Source organism: Barbus barbus (genome assembly GCF_936440315.1).
Source record: "Barbus barbus genome assembly, chromosome: 30".
In the NCBI taxonomy this organism is placed as follows: Eukaryota; Metazoa; Chordata; class Actinopteri; order Cypriniformes; family Cyprinidae; genus Barbus; species Barbus barbus.
The window spans coordinates 26,860,274-26,887,284 of NC_136758.1; the positions used below are offsets into that span (position 1 = coordinate 26,860,274).

The following is a 27,011-nucleotide window of genomic DNA, read 5'->3' on the forward strand; positions in this document are numbered from 1 at the left end:
AAACAAATTATAAATACAATATATATCTATATCTAATAATTGTTGCATTAATAATTGGTAAATTCATATATAAACAACAACAATAATGATACTCGCACGTTATATATACAATTTCTAAAATGTTCTTATCCACTCCAAAGTGATTTAAGTATAACAAATTAAGATGAAAAGTATTGTATTAGTGTACATCTGGACCATTATATATTATTATTTTTTAAATGTATTATTATTATTATTATTTTTGTGTGTATAAAATTAAGATGACTGTCTACACAGGTTCCAGATATAAATTAAAACATTAAACTGGACTGCCCGTTCATTATGAAAGTGTTGTTCAAGGAATATGATTAATGCTATCATTTAATGTTTAAGGTATCATTTAAATCATGCTCAAGCAGTTCAATGATCTTTAAGTCACCTAAAAGACAGCGGTCATTTGTTTGACTTCTTATCTGAGTGATGATAACCATCTAGTAGTGCAGTCTCTTGCATTAGTGTTTATGAGATCAAAATCAACCCAGCAGCACAGTTGACTTGGAAAACCTTCAGACTTTGTTTCTGAAAGCAGCTAAACTGCTTGTTGAAAGTTTAATTAATACTCATAAAACGCTGCATGCCTGTTGAAGCGCTGCCCATAGGTCTTCTTTTGTTCAGAATTCACATAATACGTTGCTGACACTGTGAAATAATATTTTCATGAGATATTTTACACACAGATAAAGTTTAAGAGCTTGGCTGAACCCAGTTACCACATGCACTGAAGGACAGTGTCCAGATGTCATGACCAGGACAAGAGCGCCACCTACTGGACAATCTGCTGAGCTCAACTTCATGCTGCTTTTACATTTACATTTATTCATTTAGCTGACGCCAAAGTGACTTACAATTGCTGTATATGTCAGAGGTCGCACGCCTCTGGAGCAACTAGGGGTTAAGTGTCTTGCTCAGGGACACATTGGTGTCTCACAGTGGATTCGAACCCGGGTCTCTCACACCAAAGGCATGTGTCTTATCCACTGCGCCATCACCACCCCATAATTGTTGGGTGGTGATGCTTTATGAGTGCATGCTGTTCGCTGAAGAAAGCTTTGTGATATATTGATGCATATAGTTCATCATTTTTAGTTTTTATACTTTTCTGTTTGTGCATGATTCCTCAAAGTATCAGGAGGTGTAATATTAGTTTCAAACTTATGGAAATGTTACTTCTAAATCTAGATTAACAAATGCAGTTGGTCACTGTAGTCTCACTGTAGGTTTCAGTCTCTGCTGATGATAAGAGGCGGCAGCAGCTCTAGCGGTCAGGAGAGGTCTGGCCGTAACTGAACCCAATCATTCTGGACTTGTTCCACAGACCACAGAGACCACAAATGAGAGACGGGTCACGTCCCAGACGCCGGCTGCTGACCCTCACTGTCACAGGCACGCCAAAGACGGGTCGGCCTGCCACTGCAGAGCAGCACCCCGAGGTTTTCTGGGTTCATTTCACAGACACACACATCACAGCCAAGTGCTGATCATTAGCTGACTGTGAGAGAACACACTCTCACCTCTGAATAAAACACACGGCCTGCTGCTGAGAAGCACATATGAGCTCAGACATCCAGATATTTGACATGACAAATGCTAAATGTTATGCCCTCTTTTTTGCATAAGACTATACATTCATACATATGTTATGCATGTCATTGATGGTTATGTTTATTTGTTTATGGAAGCCTATTTCCTAAGTAATAATTATGAAATAAAATGGTTAATTTTTAAAATTGACATACTTAGTCAACAATTATGATAAAAAGTCAAAATTACAGCAAAATAATGGCAAAATGAGATACTATCTCATAATTTACCTTTTCTCATGACTGTCATAATTAATTTTACAGTAAAATTTTGACATGTCAATTATGACTCATAATTGTTGACTTATCTCATAATTGACTATCTCATGACAAATTTCGTCATAAATGATTTAGTTAGAATTTTGACTTTTTATGTCATAAGTATGACTTTTATCATTTTGACTTGTCTATCTCATAATCATGACTTTTTTAATCTCATAATTACATCTTTGTATCTCATAATTATCATAATTTCTACTTTTTATCTCAAATATGAGTTAAAATGTTCTGTCTCATAATGACTTTTTATCTCATAATTATTTTTAAAATAATTTTGACTGTTTTGTTGATGGTTTATGCCATAATTTAAACTTTTTATATTTTATGACATATTATTGTTATTTTTTTGCCATAATTTTGACTTATGTCATAATTATGATTTACCAAAACATTGTTTTTTGTTATGATAAGAAAAATATATAAAATTCATAAGATAATATATTATTATTATTTGTTTGTTTATGGAAACCCATTTCCACCTAATAAAAAGTCTAATTATGACATATTAAGTAGAAATTAGCACGCGATCGTCTCCAGAACAAAAATAAAAGTCTTTTGCTATGCCTTTGATTTCGCACAGGCGAGTATTAGTAAAGCGAATCGCTTGATCTGAGGTGTCTACAGCGATCTATCACGCCACATTAAAGAGCACCAAAACGATGTTGCTTCAATTTCCTAATAAAATGGACAGAATTTGAAGTCTGAGACTGTATTTCATATCAAAAGTAACAACGCACAAAGCTTAGCCTATTGCCTACTGTGTATTCATCAAATGAAAACAGCATCGCTTGGGAGTTAAGAAACGATATTGGTTCATAAAAATAAGAATCTATTAAAACAGAGAATTTTTTTTTTTTTTTTTTTTTTTTTTCCAGCACTAGGATATTTTGTTGTTCAGTCTGTGTTCATCTGTTGTCTTCATAAATGCCTATATGCTCGTCCTTTAGGTTCTTCATTAAAAAATTTAAATGTGAACAAAAAGTAATTAATTGGGTTATTATAATTAAAATATGAAATATTAAAATGAAGGGTAATAATAGATTATGACAGATTTTTTACGACCCTCTCCGTCAAAATGACGGACAAAATTAAAGTCTAACGCAACCTCTGAATTGATACAAAAAATGTTTTAACTTAATTTCTCAATTTCAATGTCATCATTTTGACCTTTTCTGATAATTATAACTTTTTATCTCATAATTACAACATTTTCATAATATCAACTTTTTTTAATCTCATAATTTTGAGATTTATGAGTTTTTTTTTTTTTTTTTGCCATAAATTAACTTCATATGTCATATTGTAATACCAATATTGGACACAAGGATGCAATGCAGTAGTTGAGCGTTACATTCAGCAAATCTTCATCAGAGTATTTGACCCCTCGCTTTCACCAAATGCACTGAATCCTGTAACTGTACACATGCTGAATCAGATGCGTTTGGATGTGATGAACAGTGTTTCTGCGGGGCACGGCACGCTGGCACAGAGGGGAGCTGGCAGAGCCGGCCCAGAAAAAGCCCAGTTCTCATTCAGCTGTGACATATTTGGACGTTTGGAAGTGGAGCAGCAAAACGAGCCTTTAAATCCATCTCACTCTCCTGTAAATTACAGCCCTGCATTTCTAATTTCCTACGCATCATACAATGCTATTCAGCGGCGTCCAAACCAAACACGGCCATCGTACAGATGAACCAGATATCCTGACTTTCACTGAGACGCTTTAAACAGATCCGGCTCTCTAGTCAAAGAATAAAAATACAATGTTTAAAAAATTACGCCAATAATGCAGAGATGATTAGCAATTGATTCCTGAACAAAAGCAGAACAGTGATACTATAAAATATGGTATTGCAGTTTAAATGCATCAGCTTTCAATGTCGCCATATGCAATATGTTTAAGTTTAGGCTCACAAGACTCATACAGCTATAGATGTGATTATGGAAGATGTTTTGGATTTGATTTTGGACTCTTGGAGCCAGACTTGGTCAGAAAAAAGAGCTTTCTAAACAAAAGAGAGTATTTGTTCATCATCTTTCTTTCTTTTCCAGCTCAAGAAGGAAATGTTCGTTTCAGAGTAGCTCATTCTGGCAAACATGCGCTCATGGCCTCATTTGTCCAGTTCTGATGCTTGTTTTTGATGGTTTATATGACTAAGAACCATGACAGTCTAGCAGTGTCTGTTTTTTATATGCAATGTGACGGGGTAAAATCCTGCTTATTTCAGGATCCTGTCCAAACTGTTGCTGTAGTGTCTGTAGTGTCAAAGTGTCTGTAAATGACAGTCTGCTCTTTTTCTTAATAATGAAAATGCAGGCTGATCCGTGACTGAAGCTCTTTTGCAGTTTAGTTGTATTACATGGTTAGCTGTGCTTTTAAAGTGATTCTTTTTAGACGCTTCGACTGATGAGTTTAAACTCAATGCAACAGCAGAACATGTAAATACCAGCAGATGCTTTGAAGCTCTTTATAGAGGTAAAGATGGTTGGAAATATTCATATCGCACTGAACCAGAAAAACAATGGTTTCTGTGCCCTCCACACGGCACTACATTTATTAAAAGCTTTTGAAAACAATGGCATTCAGACAAACGCTGCGTCTCACAGACATCTGATAGCGTTGTGCCGTTTCCAGACAGAACTGTTTCCAATCACAGCGCTTTCATTCGGACCAGTTCACGTCCAAAACAACTCAAAGTCTTCCTCGAGATTTTTCAATCTTGTCAAACAATGGGACTTAAAAGTGAAGAAATGTTGGATTGCATGAAGTGAACATGAAGTGCGTGGAGTTCACGGCCCTCAAGAGCAGAAGAACACAGTCACAGTTCATTCGGGATTCTTTCATGTTCATTTCAGCAAAAACAGCCGCTTATTAAAGAAAACAAGCAGAGAACCTGAACTGATCATGAGACATCAGCACCTATTTATCAAATATAAACCCCAGAATGTGTCTGGACTCTTATAAACGTGTGAATGTGATTCATCAGGATCTTTTCTCTTCACACACTTTTCTCATCATGTTTGAAGTCTCAACATGTTTAAAGCGGCCGGGGGTTTTTATTTTAGATTTTATGAAGTACCAGTAACTTAGTAAAATGTATGCATTTCCAGCATGTTTTCTAATCTAGTTAATAAACCTGCCATTATGACAAATATTGTTCACACTTTTCCTTTTTTTTTTGCTGCTCTTTTGCAAGTCGCTGTGGATTAAAGCATCTGCTAAATGCATAACGCATTTTCTAAATCTTTGTCAACATTAGCAAAAAAAAAAAATATATATATATATATATTAATTTAATAAAAAAAATTGGTTTTATATATTTTTTTCAGCATAAAATATACAATAACCATATAGATACACACAAAAACATATATGAGGGTTTGTTGTAAATTGTACATATTGCCACTGGACTTTATATACATTTTATATTCATTATAATTTTTATATATTCATGATTAAATTCATTATACCATAGTACTCTTTGTTCATGTTAATAAAAATTAAGTAAAATTAACACTGTTCATTGTTTTAATGTAATGTTGTGTATGAAGTTATTGTACCTTTCTTTCCAATCCTTCACTGAGAGAGACATTCAAAGCTCAGATCGAATAAGCGCTGATGATTTATTTTGTAAATGATGTACAATGTCAATGCCACTCATTATTCCAACTTACACCTGAAAAGGAGCTTCTCATATTCAGCACAAACATAAAAATAGCTTGACATGGAATATCCATACTGCAAAGCAGACTATATTTACACTTACAAGGTCAATATGAAAAACATGTTTAAAAACAAAAACGCTGTATGAATGAGATCCCGGCGGTCCTCGTGAAGTCAACATTACGAAGCTGAAAGCAGTTATTACAGCAGAAACACAAGGATCCAGACAGTAAAGCATGCTGAAGTTCATGAGCACTGTACGCTCTTCAGGAGATCAGAGATGCTCAGGATAGAAACGTCCCGCTCAGAACTTCTGTGAGAGCGTCTGTTTCTCCAGCAGCAGGTCAGCGAATCTCTGCTGCAGCTCTTTTTCTCTGTCCTGCTGTCTCTGGACGTCCTCTCTCAGGGCCTGGACAGAAACCACAAAGTGTTGATATAAGTGATGTAGAATAGTAGAAACTTGGAATGTTGTAATTGATTTTGTTGTTTGTTTTTTGGTCTATTTACTGGTTTGTAGCAGGAAAAAAAAACAATATTAACAGTAAAGCATATAGATAACATATAAAATACATATACATATACACAGTGTTGGGAAGGATACTTTGGAAATGTAAATGTCATATTGCTTACAGATTACAAGTTACCCTACTTAAAATGTAATAAGTAGTGTAACTTTTCAATTACTTATTAATGTAAGTGATTACATTGGATTACTTTTCTAAATTTGTAATGTTTAACTGTTTATCATTTTCAAACATGTAAACCATACATTAGTACTCAACGCTGATTACGGTCAGACTTTCGAAATCCTTCATCACTTGAATTAAGATTATATTGTATTTTAGCAGTGTGTGGAGACAACCACCTACAATGATAAAAATCCATTCACTCTTTTTTTTTTTTTAATACCCCAAAATCCTAAACAGTCTCAATTATCAAGCCATTTTGATTTTCTGAGCAATATGATGTCATATTGCTCAGGCCCCGCCCACAACTGCTGAAGTACTGTCCAATATTAGCATATTTTCGCCCTCAGCCAGTTATATGAAATCCATAATCTGTCAGCTGTAGCAACAATGTCTTGTAAGCAATGCAGGTGTTTTGTAGTTTTGTGATTTAGAAGAACATAATCTCAATTTTCTCCTGATATTAGAGCCACTGAGGACGCAGTGCATTAGTTTTGTTTTTAATGGTAATGCGCCACCGAATACATCTAAATTCGTTTATGTCTGCGCAAATAATTTTACTTCAGACTGCTTTCTAAACAAGGCAGGATTTGTTCAAAAGTTAAAACTCAAGGATAGATCAGTACCCATTGTTCGTAGTAAATCTCACACTTTATAATTTTTTATGATTATTTGCAAATCGCCTTTGTTCTTCCACAGAAGAAAGGGGTGGGTAAGCAGAGTTCATTAGTATTTAAAGGGACATGCCCCAAAATGAGTCGCTGTGAACAGAGTAAGGTAAAAAGGGTGGTTTTACGCGACCACTGAGCAATTTTAACCAAAGTATGTTGCAGACCGTTCATGAAGACCCTAAATAATCATACCAACTTGTGGAAGATCAATGTCCCCTTTGAAGGACAGCCACCACAAAATCAGACTTTGAGATTATTCTGAGGTTAAATACATATAAAATCATAAGAAATATTTGATTTGCTATTGAAATCAAATCGTTGCATAGCTATGACGGGAAACACTGGAAACAGTTCATCTTTAAAAAATGAAAATACATAAACCTATATAGGAAATAAAAGATATCGAAGCATGTTCTAAACTCCTGAAACATTGGTTTCATATTTTAGAGCAGTCACTGCAATTTAATAAATCAGTTAAATCTGTATGTGGGAGTGTGTGAAAAAAAGCAGATGTAACTCCCTGTAATCCTTGTACTCTTAACATTTTCATAACTAATTTAATTACACATTTTTCCTCAGTAACTGTAACTGATTACAATTACTTTTATTTTGTAATTAAATTACGTAATTCCGTTACATGTAACCAGTTACTCCCAAAAACTGTATACATATACATACATATATATACATACACACACAGGTGCATCTCAAAAAAATTTGTTTTTGTTTTTTTTGGTTTAATTTGAATGATTAGAGCTTATAGGTCATGAAAGTCAAAAATCCAGCATCTCAAAATATAAAAAATTTTCATTTGAGTTTCATTAAATGACATCCTGCTGACTGGGCAATGGTCCAGAAGACGATCACTGACACCCTCCACAAAGAGGGTAAGTCGCAGAGGGTCATTACTGAAAGCTGTGGCTGTTTACGGAGAGCTGTATCAAAGCATATTAAATGCAAAGTTGACTGGAAGGAAGAATTTGGGTAGGAAAAGGTGCACAAGCAACAGGGATGACCGCAAGCTTGAGAATACTGTCAAGCAAAGCTGATTCAAACACTTGGTAGAGCTTCACAAGGAATGGACTGAAGCTGGAGTCAGTGCATCAAGAGTCACCACGCTCAGACGTCTCCAGGAAAAGGGCTACCAAGCCACTTCTGAACCAGAGACAACATCAGAAGCATCTTACCTGGACTAAAGAGGAAAAAGAACTGGACTGCTGCTCAGTGCTGCAAAGTCCTCTTTTCAGATAAAAGTAAATTTTGCATTTCATGTGGAAATCAATGTCTGGAGTCAGACTGGAGAAGCACAGAGACCAAGCTGCTTGAAGTCCATTGTGATGTTTCCAAAGTCAGAGAGGATTTGGGGTGCCGTGATGTCTGCTGGTGTTGGTCCACTGTGCTTTATCAAGTCCAAAGTCAATGCAGCCATCTACCAGAAGATTTTGGAGCACTTTATGCTTCCAGCTGCTGACAAGCTTTATGGAGATGCTGATTTCTTTTTCCAGCAGGACTTTAACACTTGTCCACAGTACAAAACCACTTCCAAGTGGTTTGCTGACCATGATATTACTGTGCTTGATTGGCCAGCCAACATGCCTGACCTGAACCCCATTTGGAATCTATGGGATATTTTGAAGAGGATGAGAAATGGTCGATCCTACAATCCAGACGAGCTGAAAGCTCAATAGTGCCACAGGCTGATCGCCTCCATGCCTCACCTCACTGAGTTTGTGCTAAAGGAGCCCCGACCAAGTATTGAGTGCATAAATGAACATACTTTAAAGAACTTGAACTTTTCTGTTTTGCAAATCCTTGTTTTGATTGATCTTAGAAAATCATCTAATATTTTGAGATATTGGATTTTTTACTCTCATGAGCTGTAAGCTCTAAACATAAAAAAAAAAAAAAACCTTTACATGTAATGAAGCTAGAATATATGAAAGTTTCACTTTTTGTTCTCGGTTTTTATTAATTTCCTTAAATAATGTTTTTCTTTTATTGTGTTAGTTAGCTGTACCAACTGCAGTTTGATATTAATTGGAATGCAGGAATTTTTTTTATATTTATATATACACTATATTGCCAAAAGTATTGGGTCACCCCCTTCTAATGAACACATTTCTATGAGTACAAATCTTGGATTAATTGTCGATAAGCGATAAAAGCTAGATATGGTCGATTAAGCATACGACATACTCATCAGCAAACACCAATGACTTGTATAGACACTATAAGGACAAAAGTGTTGGGACACCCCCTTCTCTAGAACAGAAAAAGGCACTAACAAAACAGAATTCATGTATTTAAAAATTGTATTTCCATCTCTGTTGCACCAGTTTTGGACGTGTCTAAAATAACAGTACCCTTATGTACAAGTCATTGGTGTTTGGTGATGAGTTTTTGGCTCAAGGTCTGCATATAAAGTCACACCAGAGGTGTTCAGCTGGGATCAGGACTTGTCTTTCTGCAGACCAGTCAAGTTCTTCCACACTGACTCAATCAATCATGTCTTTTTGAACCGTGTCTTATACACAGAGACACTGTCATGTTAGAATAGAAAAGGGTTCTGTCCAAACTGTTGCTATATAATTCGAAGCACATAATTCCCTAGAATATCATTATAAGCTTAAACATTAAGATTTGTACTCATAGAAATGACTAAAGTAGTCAAACATGTTCATTAGAAGGGGCTGGCCCAATACTTTTGGCAATATTGTGTGCGTGCATATATATATATATATATATATTGGGGGAAAAAAAAAGACAGGATCAAAAAATAGACATACAAAATATATACATATACAACACACTTTTAATCACATAAATTATCATTACGTGTATGAGTGTTAATTTATTATATAGCCAAAATTTGACACTTTAAACTAATTCGTTATCATGGACACAAACATCTAACAGAGTTAAAGCTGTTTACCTCCTGTCTGCGTGGAATGGCGAAGTCTTCCTGTTTCTTCAGCTCCTGGAAGGTGTGGAGCTCCATGTGGGCCTGTTCCACCTGATCCCAGAGTTCACTGAGCTGCTTGAGCAGACCCATCGCCCTCGACTGATAGCCGCCCAACAGAATCTTCATCTTCTTCTCCATCTTCGCTGCACGCTTGGCTTCTGTGGTCATGTGACCTCTGTTGATCTGTCATCAACACAAAGTGAGAGGAACGTTACAAACACAATTACAATGACTTTGCACGTGGTTTATTCACTCATAATTCAGAGTCTGAACTACCTGTTGCTTGTTAGTTTGTTTTGAACTTGTTTTTTTAAATGAAACCTTTTCTGCACTGATGCCAGACTTAATTAGTTGAAACAGAAACAGAAAATGGATGAGGTAAGACAATATTAATGAATATACAAAAAATACAAAAATGAGGTACTCACGAAATCCAAATATATACATATACAAAGAAATTACATCCCTAGCCAAAAAAGTAAAGGATAAAAAAAACAACAATAAATGAAATATAAAAATAACTAAAACAACATTTAATCTCTGCTCAATTTAAACATTTCATTTCAGCTCTTGTTCTTGTCATGTTGTGATGGGAGGTCTGAGAAAAACCAGGATTCAATTTTGCCTTCAGACACTGGCACCACCAAATATTGAAACCATCGCAAACGTAAACTATTTTCAGACGTTCAATTTTGCAATCATGTGTGACATGCAAAAAAGCAGTGAATTCTACAAAGTTATGAGATGGAAACAAAAACAATAAACCTCCAATGTCAACACAGGCCTCAGAAACACACGCCACGTCTTTGGCCTTTAACAAACCATTATGCAATTATAATGGATCTGTTTTCATTCGAGCGCCTGGCGTTTTCCAGTAAGTGTCCCACTGCCAGCTGAAAGTCCTGACTAGGCACTTCTTTGGGTAAAACATCTCAGACGAGTCGAGACGATGAGAGACCAGCGAGAGCAGGACGTCCAGACAACAGCAGGAAACGCATGACTGTCAGCCAATGCAGATCAGCTTCAAATATACAGCAGCTGATTAACTGAAGGTATGAATACATAAAAAAATTAAATAAAAATCACTGAATTAAAAAAAAATCCGTTTAATAAAATTGTGTGTAACATTTTATATCTGATATAAAAGATATATAATTTTATTAATCGGGAAAAAAATATATAAATATATAGTGCTGTCAAAAAAAAAAAAAAAAAACGCACATTTTTCTGTAATTAATCGCAATTAATCCCACTTCGCATTAAAGTTTTTAAAAATACTTTTATATTGCAATACTTTCAATCTTCAAATTAATGTACAAACAACAAAGACAGTATATTTTTAATATCTGTTTAATAACCATTGACTATAGCCATTCAACTTTAGAATTAAGAGCTTTTAATTTTAACATTTATTAGACTTTAAAAATAACTTCTAATTTAAGTGAACTTAAAACAACCTTCACTTAAACCCATTATAATAAATGTCATTTATCTAGGCTACCTGTGCCCCTCTGCAGAAATATACAGGAATTGAATAAAGTTATCAAACACTAAATTCTAAACTAAATACAGATGAATCCTTAAAACTATAAAAGTTATAGATTTCCTCTTTCTTTTGTTCTTGATGAACACACATCACAGCAGCTGGTTATTAGGTTGTTTTGGCTTCTGTTTCTTTAAGAGCTGCCGCTGCTGAACATGATGCGGATGGCGGATCTGACACACATCGTATTTTCTCTCAACGCTACCTTTTCTGACCCATTTCAGTCTGTTCTAATGAGCTGACGAGTTGAATCAAGTGTATTAGATGAGGGAGACAGTGCTGGGCTGCTCCGAGACAGTTTTGAAAACCATTTCAGAGACATATATAACATTATTGCATGCACAGTTTTATGGCAGCTTTAAATCACCTTTTTGGTAACATCATGCCTTAACTGATCACGACACTGCATTGTAGTGTCTTTCGTGATTTCATATGAAATGATACAGACTATGCGCGCGCCGGCACCTTTGTGAGTGTATTGAAGAGCACACGCTACTAGCACAGTACAGTTTCCAAGCTGTTTGACTCACGCCTGCCGCTGAAGTGAAGTGGAGTGTGTCTGAAATGTCTCCTGTTTGATGTGATCGTAAAGACGTTCTGCGACTAAATAAATGCAAATATATAAAATAAGTACATAAAAGTAATATATACTGTGTGTGTATATATTTATGTATATATAAATCAATCACACACACAAAAATAAAACTTCTATTCTTAATTTGCATTTATTTTATTGTACCTATATTATTTAGATAAAAAAAAAAAAAGTTTACAAATAATGGGGGGAAAGTAGCGCACTCTCTCTCTAAAAAAAATAGCGCACTCTCTCTAAATCCGTGTGTGTGTGTGTGTGTGTGTGAGACTCCAGCTGAGGTCTGTTGATAAATGTGCTGTGCAGATTCTGGCGGCATAAATCCTGGCAATTCTCTGAATGAGAGCCACTTCCTGCAGGAACAAACTCCTGCCTCTCTGAACGTGCTGCTGTGTGAATGGACTCCAAGTTTCCGCCACACGTTCCCAGCCGGGACGCACGAACACAAATGCAGCCTGTGTCAAATGGGGGATGTCCTAATGAACTGAAGCTCTGCACATGTGCACGTCCCAAAACTGCAGGACACTGGCTGTCTTACTGGAGGCAACGGTTTGTGTTAAACCAAGCATGAATGCCCAGGAGTTTTATTACAGAATTAACGGATTTATTGCAGTTTATCTTGGCTGGTTAATTATGAGGTTAACACACTGAACGACTTTTAAGAACACTAAGAATTGATCGGAATTATCCATCTGTTATACTAAAAGCAGTAAGATACTCAAGTGATTTTACCAAAACCTTGAACATTACTGAACACACACAAAGAATGAAGCACCCACCAAAATCAAACAAACAAAAAAAACCCAACCAATAAAAAAAAAAAAAAAAAAAAAAAAAAAAAAAAAAAAACACAACAACACTAATGAAAAAATAAAAAGTTGAAAAAAATTGAAATAAAAAAAAAATTGAAATAAAAATAAAAAGTTCAGAAAAAAAAAAAAAAAAAAAAAAATACACCTCACTGACTTAAGAGCACCAAGAACAGGTCGGAATTAACAGACTAATACACTAAGGCCCGGTTTCACAGACAGGGTTTAGACTAGGGGTGTGCTCAAAATATCGATTCTTAGATACATACCGATATAATAAAAAAAGATACAGTATCGATATTCTAGCCCTTAGTATCGATACTCCGCCCAGCCATTAGGGGGCGCAGCGGCGCCCGCGAGTTTAAAAAAAACTCATGGAAAATGTTAAAGCAAGATGTAGCATTTAAGTGATTTCATAGTGAAATATGTTATGGCAGTACATGGTGTCACAAAAAAGAATTATAAGAAGATTTAATAAGTTAAGAATAACAAGAAGAAGATTTTGTGCTTGTGTGAGCTCAGACTGTACCCTTGGAAAGTTAAATGTTGACTTGTGGTAATTTCCAGATTAATACAATTTGTGTACAATCAGAGCACTTAAAGTTGCAAATATTTAAGCAAAATGCACTTTGTTATAATGGACTTTTGTCTTCAATAAATTCAGAGTTCTGTTTGTTGAGTAAATGTGTTCAGCATTAACTAATTGGCTCTGGCCCATGTATTTTTATTGAATCGTATCGAATCGTGTCACATTGTATCAAATCGTATCGAGACAGCTCTGTATCGAGGTACGTATCGAATCGTGACCTGTGTATCGAGGTATGTATCGTATCGCCAGGTTCTCCAAGGTATACAGCCCTAGTTTAGACTAAACCAGGATTAGGCCATAATTCAATTAGGACAGTTAAGTAATTTTATAAACATGCTTAGAAAAAAAACATTACTGGGGTGCATCTTGAGACAAACCAAAGGCACTGATATATTTTAAATTCAGTCAGTGCAAGTTTATTTCAGTTGAAACAGCTTAGACTTACATTTTAGTCCAGGACTAGGCTTAAACCTTGTTTGTGAAACCAGGGGTAAAAGAAATAAAATAATTTGGTGCTTTTACCAATGACTCGAACATTACTGAACATATGAATATTGAATAATAAAATTAAGTACCCACCAAAACCAAACAAACAAAAATACATTAAGAAATACATTTAAAATAATAAAAATTAGAAAAAAAATGTAAATAAAACAAATATATAAAAAACTAGTTAATCTTAAAAATAAGAATAAGTAAATAAAAATAAAATATAAATAATATATTTATACCAGGGTTTTTACCAGAACCCTGAACATACGCTTCTATTAGCTAAACACTTCCATCTACTGGACGCAAAGGAAGTGTGCAGAACACAGAGATGTTTCTGATGATCTTACCTCCAGTTTCTTCTCCACAGACTCGATTCTGTCCTTCTTGCTGGCCAGATTGGCTCGGGTGTAGCGGCTCTGTCCGTGCAGGTACAGGACCTGACTGTAACACTCCTCCCATACCTGGTTATACGCCTCCATAGACAGATCTCCATGACCCATCCCATGCTTCACCACCTCCATCTCCTGAGCCAGCAGCTCTCCAGCCTGATCAAACACACACGGCGTGAGCCAGCGGATGCATCAGGTTTGAATATAAAGAGTCATGCACTTTATGACCGAAGAGAACCAAACTCAATCTATCAGCAAGCAAAAAGCTCTTATTTAAATTACTTAAATGTTTTTGTTACATAATATTTATTGTTTATTATGGATTAGCTGTATAAGAAACAGTTAGTTCTAATTCATATTAGTGCTCTTAAATGTAATTCACTGTTTAGCATTTAGTTTTTATATTAAGTATTAAAATATATACAAATTGATTAGTTGTTGCAGCCTGCTTTTCAATAAAACAAAATTAACACTTTTCATTATCAATTGCATGTAGATAATTTTTCTCTATAAAAAATAAGATTAAATCAAAGAAATAATCCACATATTAAGTGATCCTCAAAATAATAATCTTACTGCTTTAGTAAGCAGTAAGATGCTTGGAATAAAGCCACAGTGCATCTTAATTGTCCTAAAAAGGCATGATTTTCTTAAATATTTTCTCATTATGCAAAAATATGACCTGGACATTTCTAAATGTCACTCTTGCAAATAATTGCCAGGCCACACTGAATCTGTACCTGCAGAATAATAAAACCTCCAGAGATTCACTCAGAATTTGAATGACCTCTCCAGCAATCTGCGTATGACCACATATCATTTAATCATATCATTTTAGAATAAATCACACTCAGATTCTCCTACATGATAAAGTGGGGGTCTAACAATTAAAAGCAGCAAACCTTTTTGAGCTCTTCCTCCGAGACCTTTTCGTAGGGGGTTTTCTCAAGGAAAGCGATGTGCTCGCCGTTGTTGGAGCTGGATCCTATTCCTTTCCCCTTCTTGGCCTGGGCGTCACTGAAGGGGTGATGCAGACAGTCGAAGTGGATCATGGTGATAATTTCTTTCTTTATGAGTTCTTCAGCCTGCTGCAGGTCCGTCAGCGGCGGCTCCACATTATGAGGCCGGAGTATAGTCTCATTCACCTGAACACACACACACACACACACACACACAGCAGCATTAGTTTAGACTTCATGTCATAGTAGAGTACATCCCTTTAAACTATAAAAATGTACCGTTTCTTTATTTGTATAACTTCACTATGAGCACCATAACTAGTCTAGAATGTCTTGTCTTACACATTGCATCAAATAATCAAGTTCTGCCCCATATTACTTTACTCTGCAATACAAGTATGTGGGAGCGTTACCACCATTAAACTACAATACAAAAGATGTAAATTGAAATAAACCTGACATAAAAAAATAAATAAATTACAAACATACACAAAAAGAAAAAAAAAGAAAAGTTAGAAATATTGTCTTGGCAACTAAATGAAAGTTTAAAGGGGTCACATGAAACTATTTTAAAGATCATTATTTTGTGCATTTGGAGTAACAGACTATGTTGACATGCTTTAATGTTCAAAAAACACATTATTTTTCAAATACTGATTTAAGTGCAGTTTGGCGTTTCCGCAAATCTGCGTCCAGAATAGATCATACTGAAGTACCAGTGCATGGACCATGGGGCACACCACTACGGCTTCTGATTTCTGACTGTCACTGACTTAACAAGTTGCAGTTATTTGCTAGCAGGGAGCAGCATCCTTAAAGGTATTACAATCACTCTGAGTAAGTCCAGAAGTGGTGAGCTTGTGTTCGTGGGTTCAATAAACGGCCGAGTGAATTCCTAAGCGATACCGGGTCCTTAATAAACGAAAAATTGAAACTATGGGATATTCAAACTAATCAAATATCTTAATACATAATCAATATTTGTGATCAGTTTTTAATTAGAAATACAGCCTAAATACAGCTCTGAGTATAGTTGGGCAGTATATCGTATATACCCAATGATCAGTAAGCGCCATTTAATACACAGAGCCATAGATCACTGACAAGCTATGCAATATCCAGTTCATTATTGAAGGCGATTCATCTGCGATAATGAACTTGATATTGCGTAGCTTGTCAGTGATCTATGGCTCTGTGTATTAAATGCCGCTCCATCTGAAAGCAGCTGATGGAGATTTACCGCTAATCACAGAACTGGCTTTACTGACGAGATGCGCATGATCATCACGTACGATATATCGCCCAGCCCTAGCTCTGAGCACCGGGAACGACCGGGCACAGGAACAGTTTCTTCCCTCAAGCAATCCATCTCATGAACACTTGACAATAAACGTGGAACACACAACACTATTAAACATTATTTACTTAACACACATACTTATTTACATTTCAAATTTGCACATATACCTGTACATACATAATTGTCTATATTATATATTGTGTTTTTGCTAGTTTGCACATTGTCTATTTTGTATATTATTCTTTTTATTATCTGTGTCATTATCGCTGTCATTCTGTTGCACTGTGGAGCTTCTGTCACTATAACCAAATTCCTTGTATGTGTAAATATACCTGGCAATAAATCTCAATTTAATCATCACTTGAAACTGGATTCAGATTAAACATGGAGCTAGACTAAAAATTAAACTAAATCCTGATTAATCAAGTGAACTTTGCAGAAGCGCAAGTAAATGACCTACACGTATTATACCTTCGCCCACCAATTGGATCCCGTCTTTGGGCCAATCTGGGTGGTTACATAGCCAAAGCAAGTTACTTAAGTTACTAAAGTGCATTACTAAAACAGAAAAAGTAATAAACATTAAACTAAAAAAAAAAAAAAAAAAAGGGAAAAATATGCGCTACAAGAAAAAACAAAAAAAAATTATAAATACTATAACAGTATATTAATACCAAAATACAACAGTTTTGGGGCACAGTTATTGCAATAGATAAGTAAGAATGGACAGGATGTGTGTGTATTTCCTCACCTCTGAAGGTCTTGGTAAATCTCTCTGAACTGATGTGTGTCTCTGACGCAGCTCCTTCTCCCTCTCGGCATCTCTGGCGGCCTGTGGAAATGTCACACAAGATAAATTTCCGCAAAAACAAATATATAAACACTAAACACAGCACCCTCTGGATCCTGAGCATCAGCCTTGTATTTACAGATCTCAGAAAGCTGCATTAGAAGCGGACGGGCCGAGGTGTTTGCCGGTTAACTGACCTGTTTACACAGCTCTATCTCAGCCGCATCCTCCATGAAACTCTCGTCCACCTCGGCTTCCTCCAGCTCTTTCTCAGCGTTTTCGGGAAGAACGATCTCAAAGTCATTTTTGGGCATCGGAAGAGACATCAAGCCCAGCCGGAGCTGCTCGCGGGACTCCCTTTGCTGGAACAAACAGAAAACACGCTCAAATAAATGCATCAAAACTGCATTAAATGCACTCAAAATGGTTTAAATCTCAGACAAAGTCAGGCTCATTATTATGGGCGTTACACACCAAGTGTTTGGCAAATGATGGGTCGCTGTAGTCCACACCACCCTCCTCTGTGTTGATGTTGAGCTTGTCCCGCAGCGGGGTCCTGCCCGGGGTCACACCCACCGAGGGTTTAGGAGTCATCCCACCGTGAGGGGTCATGCCCTCGGCTCCGTGACTGGGAGTTCTGGGAAACCATATGCATAAAGTCATTATTCACACAGCTCATTAACCTGAAATTTAGCACATACTTTAATATTATGAGATATTAATATTCAAAAGTTTGGGGTCAGGGTTGGTAATGTTTTTAAAATAGTCTCTTATGCTCTGCAAAGCTGCACCTATTTGATCAAAAATACATTAAAACTGTAATAGTGACATTTTATTACAACTTAAAATAAGTGTTTTCTTTAAGTGCATTCAATAGTTTAAAATGTAATTTATAATAATAATAATAAATTACATTTATATAGCGTAATTTATTCTTGTTATGCAAAGATCATTCTAATCAGAAATCATACATTCTATATATTCATAAATCATATATTCTGATTTGCATTAACACTTCAGTTTATTTTAGCAATGTTGAAAACAGCTTTATATTTTTACTGACATACTTTTTCTTCAGGATTCTTTGAAAAGTTCAAAAGAGCAGCATTTATTTTAAATAGAAATCCTTAGGAACATCATAAATGCCTTTACTGTCACTATTAAACAATTTAATGAGTTCTTGCTGACTAAAATTATTACTTCCTTATTATAAATAAATACAATCTTACTGACCCAAAAGCTGTAATGGAATTGGAATTCTATATTAACGTGTCAATCATAAGCTTATTACTGGGTGGAAAATTGGCTTAATTAATATTAATATATATTATTAAATATTACTTAAGGCTGGACAATATTTTGAATTTTGAATTAGCTTTTATATTTTAATTTTAGGTAAAAGTTTTAGTAATTTGTGCTTTTGTCATTTTTATGAGTTTTGGGGATTTTTGTATATTTCTTTTAGTATTATTTCAGTTTGTTGTGGTTAACTGCCAAAGGCAAAATCCCAATTAAAAAAAAAATACTGTAGTATTTATATTATTATTTCAGTTTTATTTCAATTAATGAAAGTGGGCCAATCATAACTAGCCTAAATGTAATGAACTGTATTACTGGCTGGGAAATTGGTTTATTAATTTATATTCATAACTATTATTTAATGCAATGCATCACAGTGATTTCTACAACACCCCTGAACCTTGACAAAATCATTTGTAAACCAGTCTTGAGTGGATTATTGCTTTAATATGGCATATTATTTATGAAGACAGAAGTCAATGACTATGAGAGCAAACATTCCAAGCAACATTTTTCAGGTAAAAGTGCATATTTTCATGCATGATGGGTACCTGAAGGGTGTAGACAGCACCGTGTTGGGCGTCTGGACCACCTGTCTCTGTGGTGTGACACCAGAGAAGTCGCTCTCATGCAGGGGGGTGTTCAGCCCTCCTTTAAGAGGAGTGTCCACGTTGGTAAGCGCCATCAGGTTCTGGGCTTCCTGTTAAGGTGAAAGAACCGAGCAGTGAGACTCGGGATATAAAACAGCCAGTTTGGGAAGTACGTGAAACTGGACCAAACCTGCAGGATCTTGTCCTGTGCCGCTGGAGTTCTGGGTGTGCGCAGGGCCATGGAGTTATTGGTCACGTTGTATTCGGACAGAAGAGCGCTAGAGGCCGAGTTTGTGATTCCAGACTCTTCGGCGGTCTGACGGGCGATTTCACTGGCCTGACCCAGTTTAACAACCTCCTCCAGCTCGGCGTCAGAGATCTGAAACGAAAAAAAAAAAAACAGTAAAATGCAGTTTATTCAAAATAAACTAACCACAACTTCTATATTAAACTACTACTAACTATTATTATAACTATCATAAAACACATTTGAGTGGTTCAGAGTGATTAACATGTTGCGATCAGTGTTATGGAAATAATATTATTATAGTATTTATCAATATTTGAATTAGCTTTTAATTTTCTGTTTTGAATTTTCAGTTCAAATTTGAGTAATTTTGTGTGCTTGTCAGTTGTTGTTTATAAAGAGAGAGAGAGATCTAATTTACTTTGTTAATATGTTGATAATTAGTTTAGTATTATTTATATACTAATATTTAATTAACATTTGGAATTAGCTTTTACTTTTATATTTTCAGTTTTCATTTTAAATTCTAAAGTTGTAGTAATTATTTGTGCTTTTGTCACTTCTATTCGTTTTTGTTTTTATTTCTATTTAGATTAATTTGGTTAACATGCTGCAATCAGTGTTAATTTAGTACTATTACCATTATAATACTCATCTATATTTAGAATTCTCTTTTAATTTCATATTTTCAGGTTTGCTTTTAACCTTAGTTTTACTAATTTTGCTTTTTTTTTAAATATATATTCTATTTCTATTTATTTTATTTGGTTAAAGGTGCCATAGAATGCATTGATACAGTATTTTAAATTGTTCTCTGATATCTACACAGAAGGTATGTGGCTTAGGTAAGGGCAAAAAATCTCCAGAAACGATTTTACATGTCCATTTACAACCCTAGGATTTCTCCCTAGAATGAAACGGTCTGTTATTGGCTTATTTGGCAGGGTCATGAATAATAATGAGCTCTGATCTGATTGGCTGTTTCACAGTGCTGCTCAATGTTGAGCCCTGCTCTGATTGGCTGTTTCACAGTACGGCTCATCAGCAAGAAGGAAGCACAGGGAGGAAAATATATAATTAAATACTTTCTCTCGCAGTTATATCGTCGGGTAATTATACTGTATATAAAACGCGGGCATCAGGGAGCCGTTATTAATATGCGAGGCATTGAAACTGCTTTTGAACGATCCATCGATCGCGTTATAGTTTCCCTTTCAAGAGACGCGATCACACAAACTATGTTTACATTATGGAGCAACAGTACTTACCACAAATTTCACAAGATCAGATGCTTGTCAGTGGTGCTCTGGATCTGTAAGTCATTCGCCATCATCCTCATCTCTCCTTACTGAGAGTGAAATCTTATGTACTGTAACAGGCTACCGCTAGCAAGGAGCTAACCATGTCCCTTTAGTGGCTCGCGTTATTTGCTTTCTGTGCCTTTCTGAATACAGACACCAACCCATCCCTGCACTTCACACCCCCTGCACGGCCTGGAACATAAAATCTATTTTGTTATTTTCGCTGTTGTCCGCGCTTGTTTATTTACAATACCTGCAGAGCTTCTGATGGTTCGGCCGGCTTAGAACAAGGGCGGGTTTATGCAAATGTTGGGGGCGTAGTGATCCCGACTGTTGCGTCACAGTCGGTGTTATGTTCTGATTCGCCTGTTTTTCAGTGGTCTTTTTTAATCACGAGATTTACATATGAAGGAGGAAACTATGGTGTTTGAGGCTCACTGTATGTCATTTCCATGTACAGAACTGTTATTATTTAAATATGCCAGGGTAAAGACAGTTTTTCATTCTATGGCACCTTTAACATGTTGCGATCAGTGTTATTTTAGTATTATAGTATTTATTAATATTTTGAATTAGCTTTTAATTTTATATTTTAAATTTTCATTTTAATGATTAGTAATTTTATGCGCTTTTGTCATTTTTATTAGTCTTTTATTTCTATTTAGATTGAATTTATTTTGATTTCATTTAGTCACTTTTCTGCAATAATTTTCATTTATTTTCTAAAGTTTTTTTATCCAATATTCATATTTTATTTCAGTTTTATTTCAATTAACGAAAAAGCATTTTAATAGGTTTAGTAAACAATAACAGCACTGGCTCCGATGCAGTTTATAGGATTCAAGTCCCGGTGATTTTTACCATGGTTAAGGCAGTACAGTTTGTGAGAACTGACCTGTGGTGCCGGAAGCACCAGTTTGCTTCTCTTCTTTGTGAACTCTGACACTCCACTGGTCTGCAGGATGGCCGAGGGCAGATCGGACTCCTTCTTCTTCTTGATCTTCTGTCTGTCCTTCTTTCGGTCATGATCCTCCTTCTCACTATATACAAAAAAAGCACAGGGGTGATCAAAAGCACACCCATACAGGAACCTGAACTACCTGCAGCTCTGCAGCAGGAGGTTTGACACGACTCCGCTCACTTCCTGAGTTCTCCATCGAGATGCTGCTGGCGCAGTCGTTTGAAGTCCGGTTGCAAAGGATCATACTGCTCCATGGACGTATCGTAGAAGCCCTGCGCGGGTTTCTTTTCAAACGGGATCTCAGCATTATAGTCGACACCTCTCTTCTTCTTGCGCTTCTTCTGGATGTCGATGCCTGCAGCTCGCAGCTCCCTGCGCTTCTGAAGTGCTGCCAGACGACTGCAGAAAACAGCGGAGAGAACACAGTGAGGACGGCTTCATAATCAAAACCTCTGATAAACAACTCAATGAGATCAACACTGAGAACTAGTAAAATGCTCATTACGACACTGTCAATGGCAAGCTGCTAAATATATAAATACATAAATGGAAATATATATGAATATATATACACACTGCTGTTCAAAAGTTTGGATCAGTAAAATGTGTACCCCCGGTTTCACAGACAAGGCTTAAGCATAGTCCCTACACTAAAATGAAATTCTGAGCTGTTTCAGCTGAAAGAAACTTGCACTGATCTTAAAATATATCAGTGCCTTTGTTTTGTCTCAAGATGCACACCAGTAATATTTTTTTCTAAGGCACGTTTATAAAAATTACTTAAATGTCTTAATTGAACTATGGCCTAATCCTGGCTTAGGCTAAACCCTGTCTATGAAACTGGGCCTTAAAGGATTAGTTCACTTTCAAATTAAAATTTCCTTATAATTTACCCCCATGTCATCCAAGATGTTTATGCATTTCTTTCTTCAGTCGAAAAGAAATTAAGGTTTTTGATGAAAAAGAAAGAAATACATAAACATCTTGGATGACATGGAGGTGAATAAATAAGGAAATTTTAACTTGAAAGTGAACTAATCCTTTAATGTTTTTAAAAAGTCTCTTCTGCTTTCCAAGGATGCATTAATTTGATCAAAAATACAGAAAAAAAAAGTCATAGTGATATATTATTGCAATTTAAAATAACTGTTCTATTTTAATATACAGTTTACTCCTGTAATGCAAAGCTGAATTTTCATCAGCCATTACTCCAGCTTTCAGTGTCACCCTTCAGAAATCATTCGGATTCATCATCAATATGCTGAATTATTATCAGTGTTTTGCTGCTTAATATTTTTTGGAACATGTGATACTTTTTTCAAGATTCTTTAATGAATAAGATGTTAAAAAGAACAGCATTTGTTCAAAATAGAAATATAAGACTATCACTTTTGATCAATTACCGCATCCTTGCTGGATAAAAAAAAAGAAAGAAAATTTACTGACCCCAAACTTTTGAACAGTATTGTAGTATAGTCTTTCAAAAATGTACTCAGAGACCTAAAAGTGTTCTTATGAGACCAGATCTTACCGCGCTTCCTCCAGCTGTTTCTCTCTGGCTTTCCGCTTTGCCTTCTTGCCTTGTGTGTTGGCCAGTCGAGCTCTGGCTTCAGACAGCATCTCCAGCTCATCTGCACATGCAAGTTTATGGATGTCACGTGTTGTCTTTTCAATCGCAGTGCTAAAACGGGCTTCATTAGACACTCACCTTCATCCATGTCCACAGGGTCAGGTCTGGCTGGTTTGGTCTCAGGGTTTGGGTCGATCTCTCCTGGTTTAAGCTTGCGAGGGTCATCGCCCACATCATCTTCATTCTCTCTCTGGGCGGCTTTATCTCTATGATCATAAAGAACAAATTAATATAATTCTTCATCTACAAAAAGGTGCATGTAAATCCAAAAAGAAAACATGACTCCACTGAACTTGAATTATATGATCAACACATTTAGAATTAAACTGGATTATGAAAAATTAACATTGATTTATAGTTTTTTCACATTATTTTTCAAAAGTACAGAAGCCTGTTACCGCCACAGGATTAAATTAATAAAAAAAAAAGACTTTTTTATTTCACAATTCTTAATTGCGAAAGTATTCTGCCTTTTCCTCCTCGCAATTCAGAATTGACCTTTTCCTCAGAATTGCATAATTGCCAATAACAAACACAAACTCGCAATTGCAAGAATTGTGAGAAATAAAGGCAGAACTTTGAGTTTACATGCTATCGCAATTGTGACTCATCTCAAAATTGAGAGATATAAACATTTCCGAGTTATAAAGTCCAATTCGGAGGAATAATGTTGGCTTATCTCACAATTGTGAGAAATATGTCTGAACTGTGAGTTATAAAGTCGCATTTACTTTGTTTGTTTATTCAGTGGAGGAAACAGAAACAGTTCACCGGTGAAAGTAATTACATGTTGTTTCTATAGTGCATCAAACTGTACATACAGCAGATACTCGTAATGCTCCAGACACTGGGCAGCTGTTCGTCCGATGATGGGAGCGATTGTCCTCCACTGAGTGGGCATCAGCTTGGCCAGGTGAAGAAGTTTCTCCTCTTCCTCACGTGACCATTCTGTTTTCTTGATGCTGGGGTCCAGCCACTCATACCTGTGAGAAACAAATCATGACAAACACACATGATCAAGAGATTGCATATTTGGGCATCACAGCACATTCAAATGCACCTATGATGCTGAAAAACGCTGTCCGGATAGGCCGATCACTAGGTTTTGAGATGATATAAACTCACCATCTGGCTTTACACTGTTTGGCTGATTTGCGGTGCAGCAGGGATGCGATTCGAGACCACTGATTTTTGCCATATTTCATTACAGCTGCTTTGAGAATCTCATCCTGTTAATAAATCACATCAGAGACAAAGATGTCTTCGACTCAGATAACAGATCATTTGACTAATCTAACTTCAGCAAAACTCAATAATAGTCATTTCCTCCATAATACACAAATATGAGCCTAATAATGTTCTCTCAAGAGTATTTGTCTATCAAGAAGACAACAGTGTCAGTGACAGAATATATTTACATGCATGTCATTTCCAGAAAAACTCATTTAAAAAAACTTAATACCAATGTATAATGAATAAAAATAAAATGTGCTTCACGAGTTAATACGCATGCAATTTAATAAATGATATTAATATTTGAAAAACAATTACTAAAATATAAATATCATCAATCTTGATGTACAACGTCAGTCTTTATGCACAGTCTAACTAATAATCTTGCTTAAAACAATCAATCGCTCTAAATTGTGTGGCATGCATGTTTTTGATATTTTATTCACTCAATAAAAAACATAAATCATAAAAATATATAATATTCAGGCCGAGCTGAAGGCATCAACGTAACGTTAAGATGTAAATAAAAACACAGCAATGCAGATATTTGTACAATTCCAATAAATATAGATCATATGAAGCTGAAATGCACAGATGAATAGTTTTAATGCTGAAATATTGTGTGTTTTCTCTAAACAAACCTCAGTGTTGCGCCACACGCCTCCTTTGATCATAATCCGCGGCATGTTGGCGATTTAAAGTCTTCACACGCGCCCGGGCTGTAAAATCTAATTCTAGTGTCGCAAATACGTGAAATTAAATAGAAATCCGAGAAATAAACGTTGAGTTTGAGCTGCAGCACGTTAAACTGCAGATGAGGAAACCGAGATGGCTGCGGCCGCACAGAACTGTGGGAAACGGGCTCTTCCTCTATTGATTCACCCGAGCTCTGTCGTGTCACTGGAACTCAATAGCGCCCCTCGCGACTGACAGGCTGAACACTATCGCTTGTATCTATGTTTCTTATAACGCTTGTTTTTGTTAAATCATTTTTTTTTTTTATTGTACCATACTTTGGTAAACGGTGTTGTTTTAATTGTGCATTATAAATAAACTGAAACTGTTTTTGAAAAAGTTTGCTTTATACAATGATAAACACTTTCAAATGATAGATAGTAAGATACATAGTTTAAGTAAAATTTGAAATGGTTTATTATACATTTCACAAAATAATTATATTATTATATTATAATTAAATAAGTATATTGTTCTTGACATAATAACCTAATATCCTAACTTAAAAAATAAACATGAAATAAAATAACCAGCTACCATATATGACCAGAAAATTATATTTTAAAATTAAATAATAAAACAACAACATTTTTTTTGGGGGGGGGGGGGGGGGGGGGGGGGCAAAGGTATACATTTTTGGACAGAACTTAAAAAATATTTACAAAACATGATGAACACTGTTAATTTTGTTAATAAAAACTGTCATGTTTAGATATTTTTCATTGGGTGTTGGTGATAAAATGTATGCATTTAAAATAAAAAGTATGTATTATGGATTTATTTATGTGTTTACTATATTTGATCAGTATTATATTCAAAAAGTCAAACGATTTGAAAAAATGTTTGAACACAAATCTGATATTAAAAAATATTTGGAAACAATATCTAACTTGACAGCAAAACAACATACAATTGTATAGGTTTTTTTTGGACATGCATACTCAATATCCTTAGATTTCATTGATTGATTGATGAGTTATAGAATGTTCCAGAATGTATAGAATGTAACTTTGGAACAGGTTCCATAAGGAGTTGAGGAGCAGTTCTTTTGAGGCGTGGAGCTGCATGTCCAGGAACACCTGGAGGACTTCAGAGACTGTGAAGGGCTTCAGACGCCTGGAATGATGCTTGATGTGATATCGAACAGAAGAACCCGATGTTCAGCTTTCAGCTCCAGAACAAGCCAGAAGCCCATCACGTCTGAAACATCTCTTTCTATGGAATCTCATACTCTGAACTCTGAGGAAATTGTGAGTTCCCAAATCAAGCCCTAAGTATCAGGAATGAAAAGTTCATAAAATTGGAACGAGGAACGATATCGTTGGCTTTACTTTAAGATTTTTTTCTTATTTTTTTTTCCAGCTGATGACGATAAAAACATCGACAGCCAATCAGAATACACCTTACTTCAAAGAGCGTGAGATAACGACAGCACGTGCTTAAATTAACAAAACGTTATCTTGGTATGGACGCTAATAGCCTATTGTTGTAATACTATCTTTTTATATATATTGTTATCATTATAGTTATCTTTAAAGGACGATACGTTTTAATAAATGTGATCATAGACTACCTAAAAACAGTCTTGAACCTGACCATTCTTATGACCACAGCTTTAACAATAGCGTTATTGATTTTTTTTTTCAGCCAATAAACAATAGCCTAAAACTT

At 35.6% G+C, this 27,011-nt stretch overlaps 1 protein-coding gene across 1 annotated transcript; it reads right to left on the reverse strand.

The window, feature by feature from the left end:
• Window positions 1–5,493: 5,493 nt before the first annotated feature.
• Window positions 5,494–25,473, reverse strand: cdc5l (CDC5 cell division cycle 5-like (S. pombe)). The gene is made up of 16 exons (XM_079386208.1): window positions 25,247–25,473; window positions 24,498–24,601; window positions 24,194–24,355; window positions 23,451–23,578; window positions 23,274–23,373; window positions 21,923–22,141; window positions 21,677–21,821; window positions 19,424–19,612; window positions 19,195–19,343; window positions 17,819–17,981; window positions 17,542–17,706; window positions 17,306–17,386; window positions 15,198–15,440; window positions 14,254–14,451; window positions 9,852–10,064; window positions 5,494–5,971 (listed from the first exon to the last, which is right to left on the reverse strand). Exons 1-16 carry the CDS (start codon window positions 25,289–25,291, stop codon window positions 5,867–5,869), a joined length of 2,409 nt encoding a protein of 802 aa, XP_079242334.1. The 5' UTR covers window positions 25,292–25,473; the 3' UTR covers window positions 5,494–5,866.
• Window positions 25,474–27,011: the final 1,538 nt, after the last annotated feature.

Bases quoted from the DNA above. Each gene is read 5' to 3' on its own strand.
- cdc5l (XM_079386208.1), bottom strand. From the start codon at position 25,291: ATGCCGCGGATTATGATCAAAGGAGGCGTGTGGCGCAACACTGAG. The intron at 21,822-21,922 runs GTGAGCGGAGTC...TTTTGTATATAG, and splicing joins CTCGATGGAGAACTCAGGAA to TGAGAAGGAGGATCATGACC. The intron at 17,982-19,194 runs GTACCCATCATG...ATGGTTTCCCAG, and splicing joins GTGCTGTCTACACCCTTCAG to AACTCCCAGTCACGGAGCCG.